This window comes from Lutjanus erythropterus, chromosome 12, assembly GCF_056507025.1.
Source record: "Lutjanus erythropterus isolate fLutEry1 chromosome 12, fLutEry1.hap2, whole genome shotgun sequence".
Classification (NCBI taxonomy): Eukaryota; Metazoa; Chordata; class Actinopteri; order Lutjaniformes; family Lutjanidae; genus Lutjanus; species Lutjanus erythropterus.
This window is the reverse complement of record NC_139328.1, coordinates 2,992,539-3,017,119: the sequence shown is the minus strand read 5'-3', so window position 1 is coordinate 3,017,119 and position 24,581 is coordinate 2,992,539. Positions and strand designations below refer to the sequence as shown.

General features: G+C 38.5%; 2 protein-coding genes across 2 annotated transcripts in view; one reads left to right on the top strand and one right to left on the bottom strand.

Moving 5' to 3' along the window:
- marchf11 (membrane-associated ring finger (C3HC4) 11) overlaps positions 1-15,064 on the top strand; it is a 29,190-nt gene extending 14,126 nt beyond the window's left edge. The window contains exons 3-6 of the mRNA XM_084732282.1: positions 8,864-9,056; positions 11,203-11,534; positions 11,802-11,837; positions 14,604-15,064. Of these exons, the coding sequence (XP_084588408.1) occupies positions 8,864-9,056; positions 11,203-11,525 (516 nt within the window). The 3' untranslated portion in view covers positions 11,526-11,534; positions 11,802-11,837; positions 14,604-15,064. The remainder of the gene's footprint in view (positions 1-8,863; positions 9,057-11,202; positions 11,535-11,801; positions 11,838-14,603) is intronic.
- Positions 15,065-20,360: 5,296 nt separating this feature from the next.
- Positions 20,361-24,581, bottom strand: part of myo10 (myosin X) — a 169,334-nt gene continuing 165,113 nt past the window's right edge. Inside the window, exons 37-41 of the mRNA XM_084731325.1 lie at positions 24,430-24,566; positions 24,200-24,320; positions 22,829-23,305; positions 22,265-22,456; positions 20,361-22,170 (exon numbers count right to left, since the gene is read on the bottom strand). Of these exons, the coding sequence (XP_084587451.1) occupies positions 22,060-22,170; positions 22,265-22,456; positions 22,829-23,305; positions 24,200-24,320; positions 24,430-24,566 (1,038 nt within the window). The 3' untranslated portion in view covers positions 20,361-22,059. The remainder of the gene's footprint in view (positions 22,171-22,264; positions 22,457-22,828; positions 23,306-24,199; positions 24,321-24,429; positions 24,567-24,581) is intronic.

Genomic DNA, 24,581 nt, shown 5'->3' with positions numbered 1-24,581 from the left:
TGTTTTCAAGCAGGAAAAAAATTATGGAAGCCTGGTCGTGGACTTTTTCAAATTACAGCCAACACTTTTTTGTCCTGAGCCAACTGTCTCTAACACAGTAGTTAGGCGTCCTACCTGTGGACCTCTCATCCACAACTTTCTTTGCAGAACCCCACTTTTGGTTCGTCTTCAACCAAAGTAGGCCTGATAATGTGATCGAGTTTGTTTGTCTCATCCTCTGTTTACGACTTTTCATGCACATTTTTTGGCTCAAAAAATGCTAAACTGTTTTGTTGCCATTTGACTGGGTATCGTTTGGATTTGAACAATTCTTACTCCAGTTACGCTTATTGATTTCGGTTCTTAATAATTCTTAATTCTGATTCTTTGAGGGGCTGTGTGAACACAGGTCACACGCTTATTTCACATTTATTGGAAACCATTTTGATGATCATCATTTTTCATGCAAAAACATTTCATGGTTCCAGATCCAAAGATTTGCTGCTTTTCCTTTTAATAATTTTAGTGCTCACATCTTTTAAACTTCACATCACCAGTTTGTGACACACGCTGTCTGTTAACAACTCAGCAGTCTGCAGCCGACCAACAGTACAAACCTCTAAATTATTAAAAATAAATAAAGAATTATTTAAAAGGCACGGTCTAATGACAGATACCAAAAAAAGGTAACTGTATTCTGTTACAGTTACAGATAAAAAAAGATATAATCAGATTACAGATGCGTTAAGAAAAAGGATTATTAATAGGATTAAAACTTTAAAATGAAAAATGATATACTACCATGCACAGAGCGCACACAGTTGTCAATTCATTATACTGGCCTTACAATTAATCTATTAATAATCAACCAAGTCATTTTTTCAGCTTCTTAAATGTGAATATTTTCTGGTTTCTTTACTCCTCTCTGACAGTAAACTCAATATTTTTGGACAAAGTGAGACATTTGAGGACGTCATCTTGGACTGATCAACATTTTTCACCATTTTCTCACATATTAAGGACAAAACAACTAATCAGTTCATCTAGAAAGTGATCAACCAATTAATCAAAGATGAAAATAATCAGTAGTTGTAGCCCTAAAAAGACTTTCTTAGGCTTAACAATTTCACCATATTTTATATTGAGATAATCCAAAAGTAACGGAAAGTAATCGTTATGTTACTTTAATGTTGTGATACTTGATTACATTACTGACTACTCTTTAACAGGTAATTTGTAATTGAATCAGAATACATTTTTAAAGAAACCTGTTCAACCCTGCGTGTATCATTCAGTGTTTTTGATGCTTCAGCCATATTGTTGGGTATAAATCAGGATCTGCTTTTAAAAATCTTTGTGTCCCTCATCTTTGTATAAGTGCAATGCAAAATTTTTATAGTTTTTCAAGGTGTTCTGCTCAACTAACAAGAAAAACTGACTGTGCATCTGAAGTAATGTAATAAAAGAGTTTATTTTCAAGAAAACACAGGAATAATGATGCTGTTTTTGGTAGCTCGAGGCAAACGTGGGGTCGACTGCGAACCTGCCGAGTGTTTCTGTTTCCTCTTCAGGTCTCTGCTGTCAGTTTGGAGCGTCAGGATTCCTTCAGTCCTCTTTTCCTCCAAAGCTGAACAGACAGAGACTCCCGAGGCTTAAAATATCTGCATTCTGGATGGTTTCTTTCACTGAAGAACACTCAGGCCTTTGCAGATCTGTTCGCTCCAGATGGGACTTGAGTCACTGGCAGACTGAACAAACACACAGCTGAGGCTCAGCAGAGCTCTGCTTTCTGCTTCCCGCTCAGTCCGCCTCGAGTCTTTTCCTCTGAAACAAGCACCGCGCAGCTTCACGATCATCCGCTCGGCATCAACAATCTTCTGTTTCCAAGTTGTTTTCATCAAGTATATTCTGTGCTTTCTGTTTTCTCCCCCTCACTCCCATTTCCTTCCCATCTTCTCTTATTATTGATTTTGTTCCATTACCCACATTTGTTCTTCTCCCCACAGCTTTTTCCTCCTCTTGTCCTCCTCTTTTACATTCTTCATGGCTTCTCTCCACTTCCTCCTGGCCTCCTTCATCTCTTTCTTAGAGATTTTGTTGTGCTTGTAGCAGCTTTGCACGGCAGCGTGAAACTGTCTGGTCATGATTTTGTGTTTCCGCCTCCTGACGTAAGCCGTCCTGTTTTGGTTGATGAGGTTTTGCAGCCAGGTGAGGGTCCCGCCAATCAGGCTGGTAGCTGCCTGCAGGACAGAAGAAAGGACAGGCACTTTTAGCAGCGAGACAAGATTTTTCAGTTTGTTTTTCTGACTCCTTAAAGGGATAGTTTGGAGTATTTGAAGTGTGGTTGTATGAGTACTTGCTTCAGTGCATGCTGCCAGTTTGTTGAGTATCAGTATGGAAGCTAAGCACTGTACTGCTGTGGACAGGGTCAGCAGCAAAATATATTTTAGACACCTAAAGAAATCAATATCAGTTTAAGTGTACACTATGCACTATATTTAGATTATTTTCACCACTTTACCTTGCTGTCAGACAGCCTTTTGCGATGGGAAACTGTTGTTACATAGACCAAATATCGCCCTCTCTTGCTCAACCAAACTCCATTGGTTAAATTGGAAATTTTACTTGGGAGTTGCCGCTGTACCGCTGCCTCGATTGGTTAGTCTGTTTTTGTTACTGAGTGACTTTTGTGAATCCGAACTAACCTCTGAAAACACCAAAGTCGCACAGTAACACAACAAACTAACAGTCTGAGGCAGCAACTCCTGTGTCCTGCAAGGTAAAATTACTAATTTTGCCTATGGAGTTTGGTTCATTTGGAGAGAGTGATTATTTGGCTTACGTGACATTTTCTCGTCAGGAAAGGCTCAGTGCAGACAAACACCTACAGCAAATCTCACACACACCCAAAAAACACATTTTAAGCTTTACTGGGGGCCCTAAGCTTAGTTCACTTATATTAAAGGCTGGTTCTGTCTGTATGATACTGCTGCTGCTTCTCTAAGCCTGCAGTGTAACACACTGACTATGGATAAGTGCCTCATATGACCCCACTTCAAAAAATCTGATCTATCACCTTAAACCTGCAGCAGAAACAAGCCGTGAACACAACACTGACATTCAGCATGTTTTACGTTGATTCTGCAAACTTTTTAGCGAAACATTGCACATTTACACATCAACAGGAGGGGAGCATCATTAGCATTAATTTGGAGTCGTGTGATGAATTTAAGTGCTAAACATTTCATGAGGTTCACCAGCTAGTTTAGACTTCGTCTGTCTGTCTTTTGGTGATAAACAGGCATCCAGCAAACACTGAGACGCTGAATGATAGTTGTCTGAACATCCAATCAGGGAGTAGGAAGGAAGAAAAAAATTGTGAATTTAACTTAATTTAATTTAACGTGGCTTCACACAGGACTCAAACCCCAGTCTTCTGGGTGAAAGGCCTGTATTCGACCCAATCATCCACCACATCCTGCTACATCACCTGACTTTCTGGCAGAAAGCCCTGAAGGCAAACCTCTCCCATGTGCAGTCAAAGACTTTTGGCTCTTATAAATACCACAGGGTTAAAACTATGAGACAGAATTGGGCAAAAATTGGCATTTGAACGTGAAGTGAACGTTGTGTGGCTCCCTGATCGCAAACAAATAAATTGTCAATCAAATGTTGTATTAAAAAACAAAACAAAACACATGCATTTGCTTTATTTGTAGTATTAATATGATCAATATTTAATTTCTGAGATGGGCTGACTGGACCATAATTGGATGTGGAAACATCTTCATCATCTGGCTGTCTGCCTCAACACCACTGCAGTTTTTGATGTCTGACAGAGACCATTTCTGGAACAATATCATGTCCGTCCAGTGTTTTCAGTGCAGTGTACAGTGTGTTTTTTAGACCTTTTCATCTGAAAACAGCTGTGGCTGGAAACAACGCTATTTTAGCAGTGAAAATAAACCACAATAATGAGCTGAAAGACACAATAAAGCTCTTTAAAGCTGAAAGGAACTCCAGTAATTATTCCCTCTGGGTTAATCCCTGTTTTGATTATTGATTTGATTACAGCAAAACTAAAGAGAAAAGCCTCTTTTAAACACACATCAAGTCATTCTCATCATTTTATGGCTCTTGGTTTGTGTGTTTCTAACCTTTAGCGTCCTGTTGGGGAAACTGCCCAGCACTTTGGTCCATCTGATGGACAGTCTGTTCCTCAGGGTTTTTGCCTTCACAGACGGAGACGTAACGAGAACTCATTGTACAGATTTAACCATTTATCACAAACAGTTCCAACACTAACAGTAAATATCAGTAAGGTCAATATCTGCTCAAAGCACAAAACAAAAACACAGTGTCTTTCCAGAAATCATGACTGAAGATCATCATGAAGAAAGTAGTTCTGGTAGATTCTACTGCAGAAAGGAAGTCGTTTCTACACTGTAAAGTAATGTAATACTTTGAGTCCCATTTAGCTTTCTACTTCAATGATGATATTCTATTTTTGTGGCTAATAACAACTTGGAAATACATCCTGTTCCCTTAACCTGATATTCTTATTTTAGTAAAAGTGCATCAGTTAGTATTATCTCAAAATAAGACGTTTACATTTTGAGCTGCTGTTTTCTCTTGGTGACTCAGAAAGAAGGTCAAGTCTAATGTATTTTGTTATATAATAATGTATTATGTTAGATATAAAATGGTAACTCTAAACTGGTTGAACAATTTTCCAACAATTTTCTTTTTTCAGCGTGAATGAAATTGCCATGTGCCATTTAGTTCCATTGTATTAGAGAGAAGGCAAATATCTCCAAAACTGCAACTCACATTAAATCTATTCAGACAGGATAAAGGATAAATAGCTCCGCAGGTTTTGAGGTGAACTGCTCCTTTAACATCAAGTAAAAGATCTGGATATTTCTGATTACATGAAGCCTCTCTGAGTTACTGTACCGGAAGCAGTCGGAAATAATCAGACTATTAACATGGTTTACTGTTAAATGCAGAGGCCCTTCACTTGTTCAGAGGAGAGACTGTCAGTTTACCTTCTGTCTGAAGGTGTGTCTGTCTGTGCGCGCCTCTGTCTTCACTGCGGACTTTTTCCAAGTCATGGTGATGAAGAGGAGATGATGAAGAGGAGATGATGAAGAGGAGATGATGATGAGGAGATGATGATGAGGAGATGATGAAGCAGCAGCAGCAGCTCTGTACGGTCGTTCAGTCAAACTGAAGTAAATAAAGGATTTGGCTCCACTGAGAGTCTCTCAGATTTCGTGTTTGAATCGAAGAATTCGACTCATTTGTGACGTCAAAACGTTCTAAAAATGCGTCACAAGCCGCGAAACTAACCTGCGAGTAAAACACGCAGGTCTGTTACAAACTTCACCACCGATGCCTGCCATCAAAACATCATTCACAAAAAAATAATGAAAAAAATAATATGAACTGCTCCTCCTGTGGAACTGAGAGTGAAACAATTTGTTTTGGAGCTGTCCCATTATAGTTATTTTTATTTATGCTTTTTTCTCCTTGGAATGACTATTATATAATATTTAAAAATATGTTTACGTTATATTTATCTTATTGTTATGCTCAGTGTCTCCAAAATCATCTTATCAAAATTCCACATTCAAAAATGTATATTTTTTATAATATAAAACATTTATTTATTGTATTTTAGAAATGAAATGTAACAATACGTATATATTTTTTCTTAAGTATCGAACCTCTCGGTTTTGCTATTTATTTATTTTTCCTTCCTCTTTTTTTTATTTCCTTATTTTTCTGTATTTACCCTTCAACCCCTGGCCGATATCGGTTTTGCGCTTTGTGATTGTTTGAGATTTGCAATAAAGTTAAAAAAAAAAAAAAAAAAAAAAAAAAAAAGCAGGAAAGACGCAGCTGGTGGCTCGGCTAATTAGACCTTTTGACTTTGAGGTAAGATTTAACTATTTTAAATAACTTTTCACAAACATTAGAGATGCAAACAAACTTAATGTCAGAAATTATGAACACGTCACTGAGAGTCGGTCACTGTGTGAAGTTAGTGTCTGTTAAAACACAAACCAGGAGGGACAACAGTTTGTTTCAAACTCTTAGATTCCAACTTAAATCTTAAAGTTCCTCTTAAAACTTTCTCTCGAAGTCCCAAGAAATACAAAGAGAAAAAACTCGCGTGCTCAAAGTATTATCGAGCCACATAATATCATGGTCGCACAAATGATCAAATCATCGATAACTTCTGCATAACTTTATTTTCATGCGTGAAGAAGAAACAAAAATCTTTCGGGACTTGTGGACTTTTACTTTGACAGTGTGGACAGTTATGAAAGATAGAAAATTATTATTATTATTATTATTATTATTATTAAAATCTAAACCTGGACAAAAACAGGTAGAACACACAGTATATGGCCAATAATGAAAATCTGTACTCAAGTAACTGTTACATTACTGAAATATTACTCAACCACAAGTAAAACTGCTGCCATTAAAGAAATACTTAAGTAAAAGTACAGAGTATTCTGAAAAGCTTCTCAGAGAAGTAGTAGCTTTTTAACAGTTGATGTTTATAATGATACTACTACTACTGCTACTACTACTTCTACTACTACTACTACTACTACTACTAATAATAATAATAATTATAAGAAGAAACTTTATTTATATAGCAGTTTTCACAAAGGTTACAAAGTGTTTCACAGAAAAAGAACAATAAAAACAGTCAGTACAAAGAAACAGACGATAAGAACAACACAGATAAATTGTATTTTCAACAGCAGGCATTCAAGCGAATGATTGAAACTTTGGATATTAATTCAAACTGAACTCAATTATGATTTTAAAAGTTACTCATTAGGTTGTGTAATGTTTAGTAGTAAAATTACAGATCCTCTCCTGTAGGGTAACCAGCTGAAATCAAATCATAAGGTTTTATTGGTTCTACTGTATATGGAAGAGGCATATTCCTATTCCTCTTCCCATGTATGATGGTTACTATGAATTGTTCATGAGTAAGGTAATGATATTTTAAAATTTATAGCATCCTGTATTATTCATAATATGTGTTAGATCCATATGACCTCTTATAAATATACATTTCTAATTTCATTACTATTAATAATATTCATATTAGTTGTAGCATTTACTTTTTCAGGCTACTCTAGATCAGTGATTCTCAGAGTACAATAAGTAATATTTTATTGCTTTAATTAAAAAATAGTAAATAGATTACATTCACTCACATATCATCCTACAGGAACATACATGATGGGGTTCCCATATATTTTCTGTCTTGTAAGGCTCTTTGGTTGGAAAAAAGAGAGAAAACCTCTGTTCTAGAGATCCCATTTTAGCTTTGAATAGAGACGACAGACTGGCTGATTAATGCTCTGCAGGTTAACTGGAGAATGACGTCTTGTTTACCACTGAGTGTTTGTGTGAAGTGGAGACATCGTCTCCATCCAGTGACCCTGAAACTAAAGAAGGCAGAACGTTTTCACTAGAAAAGATGACGGCAAAAGTAATCATACTGTCCAACAGCAGCACTACAGGTGCGCAGGTACAACTGTTGTTGTTTCCCTGACAGGTGATGTGTTGTGAAGCTCAAGCTGTCAGCACTGATTTGATGAGCACCTTTTGATGAACATAGCAGATGTGTTGTTTAAACAGTTCAGTCCAGGGAGGGAATATCGTGAAATTACTTCCTGTCTAAAGCAGTGATATGGTCTGAATAACACTTTGAGAAAGAGGTCGTCTTTAGTGGTTGTACGATGACATCGACAGTGAAGAACTGACAACAGTTAGACCGGGTTGCAACAACAAATATTAATTTAATCTAAGATTAGTTCTATCAGAGATGAGCACAAGAGTAGCCTAAATCTAGATTTAAAATAAAGCAGAGTTCTGTCACACATTTAAAAACTTTGTTTTTAGAAAATCCAAGTTTATTGATGTAAACTGAAATTCAATGGTTTAGAGTCTAGCATTACTCAGATTAAAATAAATAAATACATAAACCAATTCAAGTTAAAATGTTACATTGTTAGCTTGCTAAAATGTTAAAACATTGCATTGCTTGCTAGCTAGCTAAAATAAATAGCAAAATAAATAAATACATACATAAAATCAAGTTAAAATGTTTCATTGTTTGTTAGCTACCTAAAAAGTTAACAAAATCTTACATTGTTTGCTACTCGACTAAACATTTAAAACATTCTGTTGTTGACTAGCTTGCAAAAGTAAGTAAATACATAAATTCAAGTTAAAATGTTATGTTGTTTACTAGTTAGCTAAAAAGTTAACAAGTTTTGATTGTTTGCTAGTTAGATAAAAGTTAACAAAATGTTACAATGTTTGCTACCTAGCTAAAAAGTTAAAACATTGCATGGTTTGCTAGCTAGCTAAAATAAATAAATACATACATAAATTAAAGTAAAAATATTAGATTGTTTGGTAGTTAGCTAAAATGTTGAGCCAAGTTGAACCTCCTTGAGTGTAAGTTTAAAGTTAATGTATGATCACATTTTGAATTTAAAAGTTTTGGTGCTAATAGAATTATATTTAGTCGAGGTTTAGAGTAAAAACTAGAGAGGTTTAAATTTAGTCTTCCTTAATTTTAAGCTAGTTTGGTGCAACATAATTTAAAGTTAAACCGTGGTTTAAAAATTAATTCTTGTTGGCGCGTCCTGTCCTTAGTGTTTGTGTCTTTTAACCACGGCAACCATCCTGCTTTAAATAAGTAGTTTTAATTCCTCAGTGGTCCTCAACCACAGAGGCAGCAGATCTGAAAAGGCTTATAGGAGTAGTTTTTCTAATCCTCACACGGGTTGATTTGGAACGACCTACATTGTTTGGTGTTGCCTGTCTTCTCTGTGTGCAGTGGCAGTCCATCACCATCACCCTGGTGGAGAAGGTGCAGATCATCGCCGTGTTCCTGGGCTCCCTCTTCCTGGTAGCGAGCATCTCCTGGCTGCTGTGGTCGGCTCTCAGCCCGCAGGCCGTCTGGCAGCGCCGTGACGTCCTCTTCCAGATCTGCTACGGCATGTACGGCTTCATGGACCTGGTCTGCATAGGTGAGCCTGGGAATGATTCGTGCAGCTGTGATCAGCAGAGTGTAAAACACAAATAACAACTATCCTCTGGGCCTGATAAAAGAAATAATATAAATAGATATTACACTGAGAAATTTCCAGAAGTTACAGCGACGTGTGGCGGCAGAAAAGGTTTCAGTGTAAATTATCTGTAATGTTGGGCTTGTCTCTGTGAATCAACCGGACAAGTTAAGAGTAGAAACTTAAAAGGGAAAATCCAGCACTTTTCATGTGATGTGCAGTCAGGGTTGATGGTAAATGTAGTCAACTGAAGCAGTGCGTTCCTCAGTGTGTGCTATATTCACCAAGACAGCTGAGTGGACCTGTTTGTTGAGACGTGTCGGCAGCGTCAGGACAGTTTCTCTTTCCAGAAATCATGACCCGGTTACTCAAGATTCTCCACAGAGCTTTTACCAGATGAGCTGCTTCACAAAGACGAAATGCTTTGAATTTATTCATTTGAGGATGAATGAAAGCCTAAAGATTTGTTGAAACCTGGTTTCAGTGGCACATTACTAAGTTTTCAAAGTTTTCTCTAATTCTCTGAAATTAAATGTGTTTTATCCATTAGTACACATTTTTAGGATCTTCATATCGTCTTTGGTACCAAGGAAGAAGGTGACAAATACTTTCCTCTCAAGTTTCCCCTCAACCAACAGCTGTCTGAGTTCAGCCTTGAAAGTCAGGTTAGGTTAGGTTTGATCACAATCTTTGCCATCTTTCTCTGAAACCTGTTTAAAGATGCTCTTGGAGATGGAAGAAGTGGAGACGAGACATGTTGAAAATAAAAGAATTATAATACAATATAAAGTTTACACGCACACTAATTTTTCACAATTATTGTGAATATGGAAATATTCTGAATTTGATGCAGGTCATGTAAACAGCATATCACTGTTGGATATTTTGAATGGAGCATATTCTGATTAAGACATGTAGGATACGCTGGTATTATTCTGGTTTTAGGAATATTCATTGGACATGGAAACAGCAAAGTCAGAAAATTTGTCTCAGTTTTGGGTTTTTACTGCAGTTTGTGACAGTTTGTGCTTCTGTTTGCAGGCGGCTCTGAGCTGTAAACAAACCGACTAGCCAACAGTTTGCAAGGCTTGGGTAAAAATTCCACATTTCTGGTCAGAGGGAGGAACACGCCTACTTTTAAAAAATATTCTAAACATTTGATATCAACAGGCTTTTATGCGCAAATACTGCAATGCTGACCTTTCTAAGAAGGTAGTTGAATGAATGAAACCTGTGGAAAACTGTGAACAGCGTAGTAGGAATACAAACACTGTGTACTATGAGTTTGTGCTTTAACCGTGCTTACGAACATTTTGCACACAAATCTGGGATTCATCAATATTTTTTTATCTGAATTTGTCCGTGCTGCTTCAGACCATGCATACGCACAATTAATGGCAGCCGGCTGTCTTAGAAAATGATGAAACACACCTTTAACTAAATACAGAACAATATTATAAATGCAATCATTAAGAAAAGGCTTTAATGAAGTCTTGGTAGTGTTTTATGGTTGATTTATCATAATCATAAATGTCATGACAGTCTGTTTGAATTTTCTTCCTTTTTCCTCTTCGTCTACTTCTTCTTATTATTACTGGCGTGAAGCTCTTATCTTAGGCTGACAGATCAGGTGCTCCTTGTTCTCCACCTGTTTCCTTATTTTTCCTCGGCTCAGGTTGTCTTTTTTTCGCATCAACTTTAATGTCAAATCATTTCTTTTTCACCTGAGACAGAGTCCGTTTTTCCAGGGACTCAACATGCACTGATTCGATTAGTACAGCTCAAATTATTTTTATGAGTTGCAAAATGCGCCTTTTTTAGCCTCCTCCTCATTCTGATGACCTGATTCTATCTGGATGTCTTCCACGGTGATACTTTTCTATGCAAACGTATTTCCTTACATGGAGAAAAGGGGGCGTGTCTGTATGCAGATTGCAGACGGTTTAGAATGACTGCGATTCACAAAGATACGCAGAGTCTTTTTCAGAGTAAGGACAAAAACTGGACTGTTGTGAGCATGTTAACATTTGATGATGACCTAAAAATGTAACGGCACCAAAGAATCAACATTTCCTTTTATGTGACTTTTTTTTTGTCCTTGTAACAGGCCTGATTGTCCACGAGGGGGCAGCGGTGTACAACGTCTTCATGCGCTGGCGGGCCGTCAACCTCCACTGGGATGTTCAGAGCTATGACAAGGCAAAGGACATGGAGGAGACGAGCACCGGCCATTCCTCACTGTCCCCCAGGACGCTTTGGTTGCCTCTGGTCACCTTCGGGCCCAACGGCCCCTTGCACCCCACCCAGCTGGGGCCGCAGCCATGGACCTGCCTCTGTTTGGCCCCCTTCTGCCCCGGCCTGTTGCCCCGAAACAACCTCAGCCAGGACAGTGACTCAGGAGAGGTTGTCATCCGTGTAACATCAGTGTAACACCAGGCGGTATTTATACAGGAACAAAACATCTGATGGTTTTTACACTTGGTGGAAACAATCTGAGCTTCTATGGGGACTTTATAGGATTACACTGTTTTTCTGATTTTCATTTTACTAAATGTTTTCGTAATGAGTTAGAAATCTGCTCTGAGGCCGGCCCTCAAAACAGTCTAAACAGTTAAACTAACGTTTTTGGTGCTGTTGCCTTTACGTTTTATTCTCAGCATAGACAAACATGTGACCCACACTCACCTCCAGCCTTTGTTTTTACAGACCCCTCTGCAGCTTCCATGTCGCGTGGAATTGAAGGTAATGATCGGAGAGATTTATAGCTTGAGAGTTTTCACAACATCAGCAGATTTGATCTACAGGTTGGTTATTATAGAAAATAACCAAATGACATAAACACAGCATGAAGGCTGGTGTGTGCTGAGACAAAATATCTTAAAAATGTCTTCAGATATTCTGCTACTGCTTAATTTTACAGTGTTTGGTTCAGTTATTATGCCTCCAGGTTTCAATGATAGATAATGACAATTTGGCTGCATTTACTTGGGTTCAAATGGAGCAGGTATGTAATGGAAATTAAAATCAAATCTTAAAATCAACAAAAATTCAACACTAAGTCAAATCTCTGGCTCAGAACTTGGTTTCTAGTCTCCTTGTAATAAGTACTGAATTATTTGAACATAACAAGCCTCCAAAATAAAACATTAATTATGTATTATAGCAACAAGACTTGAGGTCTAAAACCATTCTAGAAACCCAATGAGGCTAAAATAATCACTACACACCAGAAAACAGCCGCTGGATGGCTGTGAAATGGAGAGAAATCAAACATTCTTACCACTAGTGATGCAAAAAAAACGTTTAGCAATCAATCTTTGACTGTCAGGGTGTGTTCAGACTCCATGGGAATTTTAGTGCACATTAAGTCAATAAATATTTGCTTGAGGCAGCACAAAATTATACCGAGGCGAAGACTTCTCCATTTGAGTTGAAAACATTTCAACTTAAATTGACAGTTTGAGCTCATCCTGAAGCGGACTGAACTCACACAGAAAAACATGGCATTTTTATTAGATCTACGTGAGAAACAATGAAGCTCTGTTTCCACCGCACAAATTCTCCCCAGGGACTAGGAACCCTTGGAGGACTTTTGTTGCGTTTCCACCACAGGAACCAGGGACATTATTTTACCCCCCAAAAAAGTCTGTGTTCGTGGATATTTCTTTCTGAAAGCACAGGATCTTTGGGGATGGGATGCAGCGCTTAACATTTCTGATTGGTCGAGTGAGTTTTATTTTAGCCACTATTTTGCAGCCACAACCCTGTTTTTGTTCACTGTGCTTTGATACATCAACATTAAGTTACAGGTGGACCGACAGTTGTTGTAGCTGTATGGTCACACGCAAAAATGACCTGTAAAAGCAGGTTTTTCCATCACTTTTTCATATGTTAGTGGACTATTTGCCTAACCTTTGTAGGTGTTTACACCGCGGTGGAAACAGACAATAACAGGCTAAAGAAACTTTAAAAAAGTAGCCTAGTTCCTGGGACTAAAAGTTCATAAAACTTTGGGGAGAAATGTGGCTTATGTTAATTGTTCCTAACCGCTACGGTCTAAAACCTTCTGTTCGCATTTAAAACGATGTTGGTGAGTGCTGATTGGTTAGGGCAAACCAAACAAAATAACAACATAAATTAGCCTGTTAGCACGCTAACACTGGGTTATTCAACATGATCTCATTGGATGGCGTATAGATAGCACACCACTTTTATGTGCATTTCCTTTTAAGCTTTTTGCGTGTCATTTACACCATTTACTTCAGCACGTTGTACGGGTTTTGAACGTGGTAACAACAACTCATGTGACCTTTGTCGCCATGGGGATCTTTAACGTTAATGTTGTGAAACATTCATCGTTTGGTAAGGTTTAGGCAACAAATCTACTTTTTTAGATTTAGGAAAACATCGTAGTTTGGGTTGAAATAAGTGCATTAGTTATGTGAGTTAGAGGTCCAATGTGTGAGATTTACAGGCATTTATTGGTAGAATACAGCGAAAATGGAATATAATATTCATAAGTACGGTTTCTTCGGTGTATGATCTTTTGAAAATAAGACTTGTGTTTTTGTTACTTTAGAATGAGCCCTTTATATCTACAGAGGGAGCAGGTCCTCTTCCCCGTGTTTCTACTGGGGCTGCAAGATGCGGTAAAAAAATCATTGATTATTTTGACTGAAGTGTATGATACGATCAGTGAGAATGATCATTTTTGCATTACAATTTTCATTTTGACTGAAAAAAAAAGAAAATTAAAATCATTAAAATGATATTTATTGGGGTTAGTATGAGATTTTTAGGGCCAGGGCATCCCTGCAAAACTGCATTATAATGCTGTTTTCTCCCACATTTTTCGATTTGGTTCTGGTTCTGCAGTTTGGATGTTGCATGTGACCATATTGTGATTCCAATAACATTGCAATTAATTGTGCAGCCCTAGTTTCTACTGTTGCAAACAGACCAAACACTGGCTCTAGATCGAGTTTCATGGCCACTGTAGATTCCACTACACACCTGGAAGCAGAAAGAAAAGTGACATGTTTGAAATCTGCAACCTCACTGCCAGACGCCACTAAATCCTGCACACTGGACCTTCAAGTTAAAATAATTGAACTTTGATAAACTGCGATCTCTGGGGTGAAAATCTTGTGTTTGTTTAACCCATCCATCCACCCCAACCTACGCTACATGCAGATTTCCTGACATTTTCTTCTATGACACGCCGTCTTTGCATAAGTCTGTGCAGACTAAATGACGTGAAGTGACACGTGAAAAGAAAAAAAGGCGATATCATGCAAAATGACTTAAGATATTGTTTTATATATGCCATTTGTTGGGACAAGGCTGTTATAGTAGGTTGAGAGCTGCACTGAAAGGGTTTGTATAACTTTGATTTTCAAAGTGGATCTTTCCAAAACTGCTGAACTACGTGGAGAGCTTTGTATCTTTATCACTGTGTTTCTTTGGGATAAACCTGTTTTATGTTTTGTATTAAGTCCTACCTTTTAGAAGACCAGATCTTTCCCAGCAAGCATTTGATGGACGGGGATGCAGGATTCAACAATGAGCACAAATAAAAACCCTGCTGTCAGAAAGATACCGACGACGCAGGCAGCAAATATGGACGCATCAATCTCACTGGATCCTCAGATGATTTGTGTCGGTATAAATACAGCTGTTGGAAATTGTGGTTTTTGATCCGTCTGTATGCCCTTCTGTTGAGCTTCCAGGAGCCCTGTGCTGTTTGGGTTGTGGGTTTTTTTCGGGGTGGTGTACGGGTTTGGGGCTGGCTCTGTTCTCGACCTAGGTTATTTGGGTCGTTTGATTTTTTTGGTGCCTTAGGAGGCTGGGTGACAACGTCTCAATGCGCAGCACAGAACTGACTTGAATGTGACTTTTGCTGTTGGCTGTATTTCTATTTCTTTTGAATGTAACATGGATGTAATGTATAAAGAATATTTATATACACGGAGAGCAGTGTGGGTTATTTGCCTGATGTACATTTGGGTTTGACAGGGAACTAGATGAAGGCATGACAGCGACGAGCAGGAGCTTTCTTGATCTGAACTTCAGTAGATCCCTCAGCGTGACGGCAGCCTCTTCACATTGAGACACAAGGAATGGAAGAAGATGATCAGTGTTGGTGAGTCACAGTTAATGGCACTAGTTTTTTTTGTAGCTGTTAACGTTAAAAATTTCACTTATTTGATTTGTCAGTTCTTGTGGTTGGAAAAAGTCCTATTGGTCAGCTCCAGAGATGGAAAGTAACTCAAGTACAAATACTTTGTTACTGTTAAGTAGACTTTTCAGGTATCTGTAGTTTACGTGAGTATTTCCTTTTTCTGACAACTTTTTACTTTTACTCCCTACATTTTAACAATGCACGTGAAGGCATCAAAACAAATGATGTGGTTTAAAAACAGGTCAACTGCCTAAATGTACTTAATTTAAATACTCTGGCTTAATGTTCCATATAAAAACTGCTAACTGTCATTTTGGTGATTTTATTGGTTATACAAAACGCCAGTCATTCTCCTAGTGTGTTCCAATTGGCTCCGTCTTTACATGGACATGTCATGGTAGCTCCTATTGGCTCAGGTGAGGTGTCAATCAAAACGTCAGGCTGCAGAGGAGACAACGAGGCGCACCGCTCATGTCTGAGCAGCGTGTTGACGTAGAAGTTCAGCTTCAACTGGGATTGTGTGGATTTTTCAGTGAAAAATGTCTGTTTATGTCAAAAACAAGACCGTTCTTGTCACTTTTGACCAACATTTGGTTGATGAGGAGAGCCTTGAAGACAACATAAAGTAAGTGCTTCAGTGTTGGAACTGGTTGTTTGCTGGTTTGCCTTGCAAAGTGTGTATTCACAGTCAGTTAGCCAGTTAGCTTAACAGATGGCGAGGGGAATTACTCAACAGGCTAATTACTGAAACAAGTCTTTAGTGAAGTTACAGTTGTAAAATAAATTTAACATCGACAAATTAATTTCTGCGGTTAAAAATCATGAATTGTAGAAAGAGAATCACGTTGGTAAAATTTCATGAACCTGACGGCACCTCTTCTATGACTTCTACTCCGCCATGAAGGCAGAAACGGAAGTGCAGGAAGCCGTAAACGTGTGATTTCAAAATAACATTCCAAAATAAAAGTCTCTGAACAAATTCTCAAAATAAAATATTTACTTTCTTTCAGGTGGAGTTTCATAAACAATGGTAGGGGAAATACTAAATGGAATCACAACAGTAGTTGTTTATTTTGGCAAATATAAGCAGAAGTATAAACATTGTATAGCTGTTTTTTTTTTTTTTTGCACTTTTTAGTATTATGGATGTGATTGTGTGTTTTAGGCTAAATACTGGACTGGATTTACTGGACCTTGCCAGTAGAGCTGCAATGATGAATTTCATCATCAAGTATTTTAATAAGCGAGGATTTGGTTTGTGTGTTTTTATTTATTTTTCTATGACATTAAAATGAATGTCTTTGGTTTGTGGACAGGCCTGCAAACGATTATTTTCATAGAGGATTATTTTTGCAATTAATCATCAATTAATAGTTGTTTGCCTATAAAATGTGAGAAAATGGTGAAAAAAAGGTGAAAAATATTGATCAGTTTTTCTCACAGCCCAAGGTGACATTCTCAAATGTCTTTTTTTGTCCATATTAAATTTACTGGATTAAAGAACAAAACAAAAAAAATACATTTAAGAGGCTGAAAACAGAGAAAGCCCCCAAACTATGGCGGTCAATTTAATAATCAGTTATTTATTCAATTAGCCCTACTTGCCAGTGTAACAGCAGCTTTTGTGTTTTTAATAGTGTGCTTGTTTATTTATGGTGCTGATTGTATCTGCTGCTGTGACTGCATCTGGAAATGGCATCAATGGAAACACATGAATCTAAGCTTTCTTACAGTAAACTGCATGAGTTTATATGTTTACATAGTAGTCTACAGTTAAAAAGTGTTCTGTAGATTGATAACATTTAAAACTCTGACTATCTATAGCCAAAGATTAATGATCTCATGTCTTTCTTTTTACAGATTTAGCCGTGACAAGGACCTTGAGAGGGATCATAAACATCTGGATGGATGGAGCTACGAACAGGTGGCATTAACAGGTAATTTATGATTTATCTGAACTGAAGTAACTTTTTTTTTGGGGGGGGGGCTAAATTCACTTCCTTTTTCACTCATTGAGTACTCCCTATATAACAGAAACAAATCTAATTCTGATTGTTCTAATTGTTAGGATGAAGTCGTGTACCCGCCACAGACAAATACTTTTTTCGTTGCATCGTTTAATTTTTGAGGCCATCATGGAGTTCAACAGTGACAACCCAGTTTGTGAATGTCTCCGGTTCTTTAAAGTGAATTTCCGATTTATTCACTCTGTTTAGGTTTAAGAAAACCTTCATACGAAGCGTTTTATGCCTTGAACCAAGTCAACCAATTACAAGATGAATTGTGACCATAAAACATTTGATTTGGATCAAAAAAGTTTAGAAAAGGGGGAAAAAAAGCAAATCTGCAAGACTCTGTGCAAAATTATTTTAAGAGTAAAGAAACTATCCATCCCATAAACTCCTGAAAATGATACTAATAATTCTAGTTTTTGTCAATAACAGTCTTATATTGTAGTTAATGTGTGTCTATATATTTATTATATTCACTTTGGCACAGCGACAGATTAGTACGACTCATGTCAGCTACCTAACCAACCAGCCTGCAAACCTCACTAGCTGTTTGCGAATGCGGTTAACATTTCCATGGTAACAGTGAGCTTTGTTTTGCCCACAAACCAAAGATTTTCAGTTAATTGTCAGAGAGGAGTAAAGACACCAGAAAATATTTGCATTTAAGAAGCTTAAATCTGAGAATTTTCACTTTTTCGTAAAAAATGGCTCAAAACTGATTAAGTTAGCAATGAATTTGATAATCAATTAATCGTTGCAGCTTTAATTCAGAATATAAATGAGATTTTCTCTCAACCTCACTGTTGTAGTGTATAGATGGAACCACAAACTAACAAAAAGTGACATTACTTATTAAGTTAAATTATAAGTATGAAAAGTTTAATTTCCTTTTTAAAAGTTTGTCTAACATGAGCACCAAGACTTTCTGTCGTATGTGTCAAATCTCTGGCTCCAAACTCATCTCAAACAAATGAATTACAAAGTACTCAAAACATAAAACTACTGCCGTTGTTTTAGTCTGTTAAGCTAGTGTAAAATAAAACACAGTGAACGCGCCTTCAGACCAAATATGTAACCATTTATTGTTAGAATCATCCTTTCAATACATAACACAGCTAATACAGATAAAAAACAAGATACCAGTATTGTGTCAAAGATCCACTGTCAGTTGGATGGTTTCGTAGAGAAAAATACAGCAAGATTTTTATCTTGAGAAAATCGCCATGTGGTCATCATTCAGGAGAAAAAATAGAAGGCAGAGACTTACAGTATAAAATGTACAGCCACATGATTATATAATATATATAACATTGCACATTATACCAAAAAAAAAAAAAAAAAGAAAACCACACGTGGAAAACAAAATAAGTGTACACAATATACAACAAGGCACTGTGGGAGAAACCTGCACACGCGTCTTTGGATGGATCTGCCGCCCGCGGAGCTCCAGCGAAATGTTGTAGGAATGTTACACTGCAAACAGTCCAGCTGAGCAAGTCATTCAAAATGAAACCTGACTGATCGCGTCAAAACCCAATGATAACGTCTAATCTTTCAATCACAGCCGTCTCAACTTTAACATATTTAAATTGATTTGGTCATATTTTTTGGCTTTTGTGCATTAATAAGTGCTTTACAGATGCGGAGAAGCAAACATCTGCAGCCAAAATGTACTCCAAACAGAAAAGATGATTATTTATCTCTGAGTGTAAAGGTTTAAAAATAATTCTTTACTGTTTTTCAAGAAAATAAACTCAGTGTTTCAGTACAGATCCCAGTAAGTAAATGATGATCGATGACTTCAGGCCTTTGTGTTGCTGCATTACAAGAGCATCAAGTTGTTTTAGTGGCAGATTGAAAACTGTTTTCTGAAAGTTTCTGGTTTTTAAGAGTGAACTAATTTTAAAGGCTCTATTCAGCATGATATTGCAACATAGTCCATCTGCAGAATGAGAAAACAAATTTAAGGATCAGAATAACCAGAGATTATTTTGGCTAATCCAGAAATGTAGATAACTGAAAAATGAACACGCTTCATAACATAAAGATAGCATGAAGTAGTTAAGTGAAATTATTTTCTGCTTGTGTCGTTTACATGCTTCTTCTACTAGATTGTCATGTGGCCCATTCTCTCCAGTTCTCTGGAAATTGGAACCAGTTTCATTCTGAAATCACTCTCTTTTTACATTTCAAATGACCGTAACAGAAATCCAGTTTCTCTGTTGAATAGTGATCTTATTTTGCAGCCAGCTTGATATTCATCATTTTAAATATGACTAAATTCGGCTTTGCTTAAAGTGCACTGCTGTCGGTACACAAATGTTGTAGTCGTGCGTCTGATGTCGAGTCTCAGTGTTTTCCTTTCATAGGCACCTGTTTCAGCTAATGCTTAAGCACCTGTCTTGTTGTAAAGCTTTAGGAGTATCTGACAATCACGTATAAGGGCATGTCACACATGCATGAATGCATGGGAGGGATCGTCGCCTGCTGAGGCAAATGTCACAGACACGTCTTTGCCAGTAAAAGTTCACTAAACCTGAAGAAAACAAACTTGTGCCATGTGTGATCATGCCCTCACATACGCATGCAGTGTATGCTAATAGTTGCAGTTTAAAATGTGTCAGACAAAAGTAGTTCAGGTAGAAAATTACTGCTGTTCCCAAGAGTAACCACGTCTCCGAACTGAGAAATAGAATGGTGACGCATCGCGATGAGTTCATGCGCATCAGGACGCTGCAGTTGTGGGGTCATAGACAGAAAACTAAGCGGGTGTTTGCACATGCGGCACCACTTTTAAGTAATGAACAGATTTGTTACAAGAAGAATCTAATTTCAGTACTTCAGCTTGAATGACTTGCAGAGCTGGACAGACCGCGCAGGGTAGTACATTGGTAGTTAAAGGGAACATGGGAGCACCTTCCAGATTCTGGTTACACAGGAACATGAGTGGCATCGATAAGACAGAGTCTGACTTGAGTCCGTCCTGCTTTAGTTCGAACAGGCACTTGTGTGACCTTCGTATCATCAGCAAATCAACCAAAAACGATCAATCACAGACGTGAAACGCTTGAGACGAGCACACTTGCATATTATTTACAGTTCATCCTGGAGAAAGTTTGTATAGAAGGTCGAGTCCCAGAGTTCTTCAAAGCAGAGGAAAAAGGCTTGGAGGCTTTCACTGGTTTCTTTTCTCTATCTCCTGCTTTTTTTTTTTTTTTTACATTCAGACATGTAGACACACTTCTCTTAACTCACATACACACAGAAGCATACACACAAACCTCAGTAACAAGTGGCCCCATCCCGCGACAACGGTCCATGAAGTGCCTCAGCACATTAATGTCAGGAAGAAATGAACTGTTTTATTCCAAAGCAAGACACATCCGCACTTTTAGAGTGAAGTGATGAGGAAAAAAGGTTGCATTAAACCTTCAGCTGGTTTTCTTTGGTCTGACAAACAATGGATAAGTTTTTTGTTTTTTTTTTCAGGTTGAAATGTGCTGATAAATTGTTCCTGTCATGTACTTTTATTCTAATTATTTGTTCTCTCAAATGATTTTGTCCTCATCATCACTATGAGGCACTATTATTTTGGTTTTTGACTAAGATACATGGATACACTTGCTGTCAAACACAACGTTGTGTTATCTGAGATGATCCACTAAATGTTTTTAAGGGATAACTGAGATTAGTTCTTGAGCTCTTCATTGCTTCAGGAAGCAAATTAATTGATGCAAATCAGGATATTTTTTAGGTTGATTTATCAGTTTCTCAGTGATAACTTCTGGGATTTGTAGGCTTGCATTGCCCAGTTACAAACAAAGCAGTAGTTACACGACTCGAGTAGCCTGAGAGAGTTTTGAAAAGCTGGCAACCAAAGAAATTTGATTCAGATTTCTCCAGTTTAGCTCAGCTGTTCTAATGATTGATTAGGAGCATCATCCCTTCACTTTCTAAGCACTGGAACCTGTTTTTTAAATGATTGTTAATTTTATCCTGCTCTAACATGAGACAGCTCCATTACTTTGCTAGCAATCCTTCTGACGCTAATATCAAATCTCCAAAACAAGACCCACCTATAACCGAAATGTAATCTGAGATTATCCCAGCTGTGTACAGCTCCTTCTTGAAGGCTTGTAGTCTGTGCTGCTATTTCCTCTTCCATGTCCTTCCAAAACATGTCTTCAACAATGGCCACCAAATTTCAAACTTTGGTTTAAAGTTATTTAAGTTTAAACAAAGAGATGCACAAACTTATTCTTGTTTTGTCCACTTTCTGGTTGGCTTTCCAGAGTGCTAGCAGGAGACTTATCCACTGCACTGTCCACAACGTCCATGATTCTGAGCATTTCACAGATGAATTCCCTGTTGATCATAACTGGGAATTCTCCTTTTTGGTGAAAATGTTTGGCCATCATCATTCAAGGACACTGTAGTGGATTGGATCCCTGTTAACTTTGAGGTTTTAACCATAAACAGCTGATCCTTCCATCTTGAAATGATTGCTGACTGTGTTCTGATCTATCGGGTGCGGATGTGAAATGTTTTGGAATGAAACCAGTCAAAATAATAATTTGAGCTAGTTAAAATTAAGAGCATTGTGGTTTGTCTCCAGCATTCAGAGTCAGTTTTGACATGTCATATGTACGAGCTGCTCTCTCCAGAGCGCCGAGGACGGGCGTCCATGCACGGCTAGCGGCGGCCACACTCAACCCGGCCCTCTGGGGCACGCTGGCAAGTGGCCATAAGTCCAAAGGTTAAAGGGCGGAGTTCACCAGGCGCTACACTGGCTGCCATGGCTGCTGACAGACTGACAGTTGCTGTAGCGCTTCTTGACGATCATGCTGATGTAGGCCTTCATCAGCTTGGCGATGTCCATGACCTGCAGAGGAGAGGAAGGGGAGTCTTTATACTGTTGCATTTCATTTGATTGGCTGCACGTTCTTGTACATGATGAGGACTTGTGTTGTACGAACCATTTGCGTTTCGAAGACCAGCTCTCGGCCCTCGACGGCGATCTTGTAGGCGTTGGGCAGCGGAGCTCCGAAGGAGAGAATCTGCTCATACGGGAAAACCTCCAGAGGCCACGACTCCCCTCGTTTGTACACCGATATGGCCTCCCGGCTCACGCCCAACCACAGCTCGGAGGGGAACGCTCCGTCCCGACACTAAATGACAAGCAGAAACAACAACCATGAGCTCTCTGAGGTTTGACTGGACTGATCGAGACTGAAAGACGAGGAATATTTCTTGTGTTTGTAAGAAATACACTGCGATGACTTGTTGACAATATAATATTTTAAAAACTGAGATAATTGTCACTGAAGAAACAGTGTTCTAATTACTAGACTTTAAAATATTCTGACACAAATTTTAATATGATCAAGTGTCAGTATGATACAAAACAAAATAAGTTTAATTTCTTAAAACCTTATAAGAAGCGTAAAGAGAGGTAGTAAGAGGTAGAAGTAAAGAGAAGTTTTAAAATCTGTTTAAAAAATTGTTAGAATGTAACAAAATATTCCAACAAGTGTCCTCACCTCGACGTTGAACAGCGTGGATCCGTATCCTTTCCACTCCTTCACCACCGTCATGTATTTGACCATGGCCTGTCCCTGGTTCATCCCCTGCAATTTCTTCCACTTGTCCATCACGCTGGTTCTCGCCGCCGCCGCCTCCTCCCGCATCCACGCCTCCAGGCTGTTCTCCTCCTCCAGCTTCTGCCGACTCAGCGAGCCGCTCCTGAAGCTCCGCCTCAGCGTCCCCTCCAGGAAGCTTGAGCGTTTCCTCTCCGCCGTCCCCGAGCGCTCAGCCACCGTGCCGGTGCCCGGAGCGAACGTCTTGGCCGAGTTCTGCACCCGCGCCCGCAACCGCACCATGGGGAACACCTGGGACATTTCGGGGACGTTGGCCTGCGAGCTGTAATCGCCCAGGAGGTACTGAAGCCTCAGGGCAGCCAGGAACTGAAGAGTCTCCTCAGGGGCTGGATACTGACCACGAATGACGGCTTCATGGGCCTGTGGACAGAGGACACATGCACAGGAAACGTAATGAAGACAAATTCAAGAAAATCTGCCTCAGTAAGGAAGCCTTTTTTCTACTTGAGTGTCTCTCAAACCTGGCATTTTGAGACTTCAGTACTAGTACTACTCTGGTTCGGAGAGGGCGGGGCTAGTTGGAAGTAAATTTCTTGGCACCAATGACTGAAAGTTCCTTTGTATTCACAACATTTCAGCATTATTCTTAATATTTCAACTTCATTTTTGAGATGCAAATTAAAACAATTTCTTCCTCCTCTGATTTTATACCTTTATACCAGGAACTAATACTCTTATGTATACGCTTAACTTTCAGTACAAAACCAAACTTAATTTTGAGGAATCTAAAATGTTCTTCTACAAAACTCTGTTTCATATTTTAATAGGCTAAAATAAGACCAAATGCAGCAGTACTAGAACTTTAGGTACAAAAAATACACTGTGAAAATAGCCACACTGTGATCTAAAGCAGGAACGATCAGATTTAAGAAGTTAACAAGATAACTAATCTGACCAGATTATTTAGTATGAGGTTAGTCAGTTCTTTAGTCAGTTGAAAATTCAAAGCTATTTGATAATTTGAAATGTATGAAGAAATGGAATATCTTTGGGATTTAGACTCCTGTTTGGACAAAATAAAGCAATTCTAAGATGCTTCAGGAAACTGATTGTTTGTGTTTTCTGACATTTTATAGACGAAATAATGGAGAAAATAATCAGCAGATTAATAAATAATGAAAATGTAATTAGTTGAACCTAATTTTTTATGTGCTTTGTCAGTTTTTAAATTGTAGATCTTGGGTGCAAATTAGCTGTTAATCTTGAACGAATCATCTGACGGTTCTGCACAGCAGAAGAACGGTTCTGTCTCACCTGCTCAAACATGAAGGCGAACTCCACGCTGTCTTTGGGAACATTGTCTGTGTCCAAGAAGCAGTAGAGCTTGAAGTAAAACTTCCAGCCGGTGTTGTGTTCGTCTGCGCTGGCTGAAAGCCTGGAGACCAGAGAGCGACTTAATGAAGAGCGGAGGACAAAAACATTTGTCTGCCTCAGACACAGAAACCTACACTAACAACCACACGAGTACACACTGTAGAGCTTACTTTTCAAACTTGGCGAGCACGTCGGCCACGACTGTGCGGCTCTCGATGGCTTTCTCTGTGGTGTCGTTGTGTTCAAACAGAGCAAACATGTTCCTGCTGTCCTCCATGTCCAGGCCGCGGATCAGCTTCTCCACCACCTGACACACACAAAC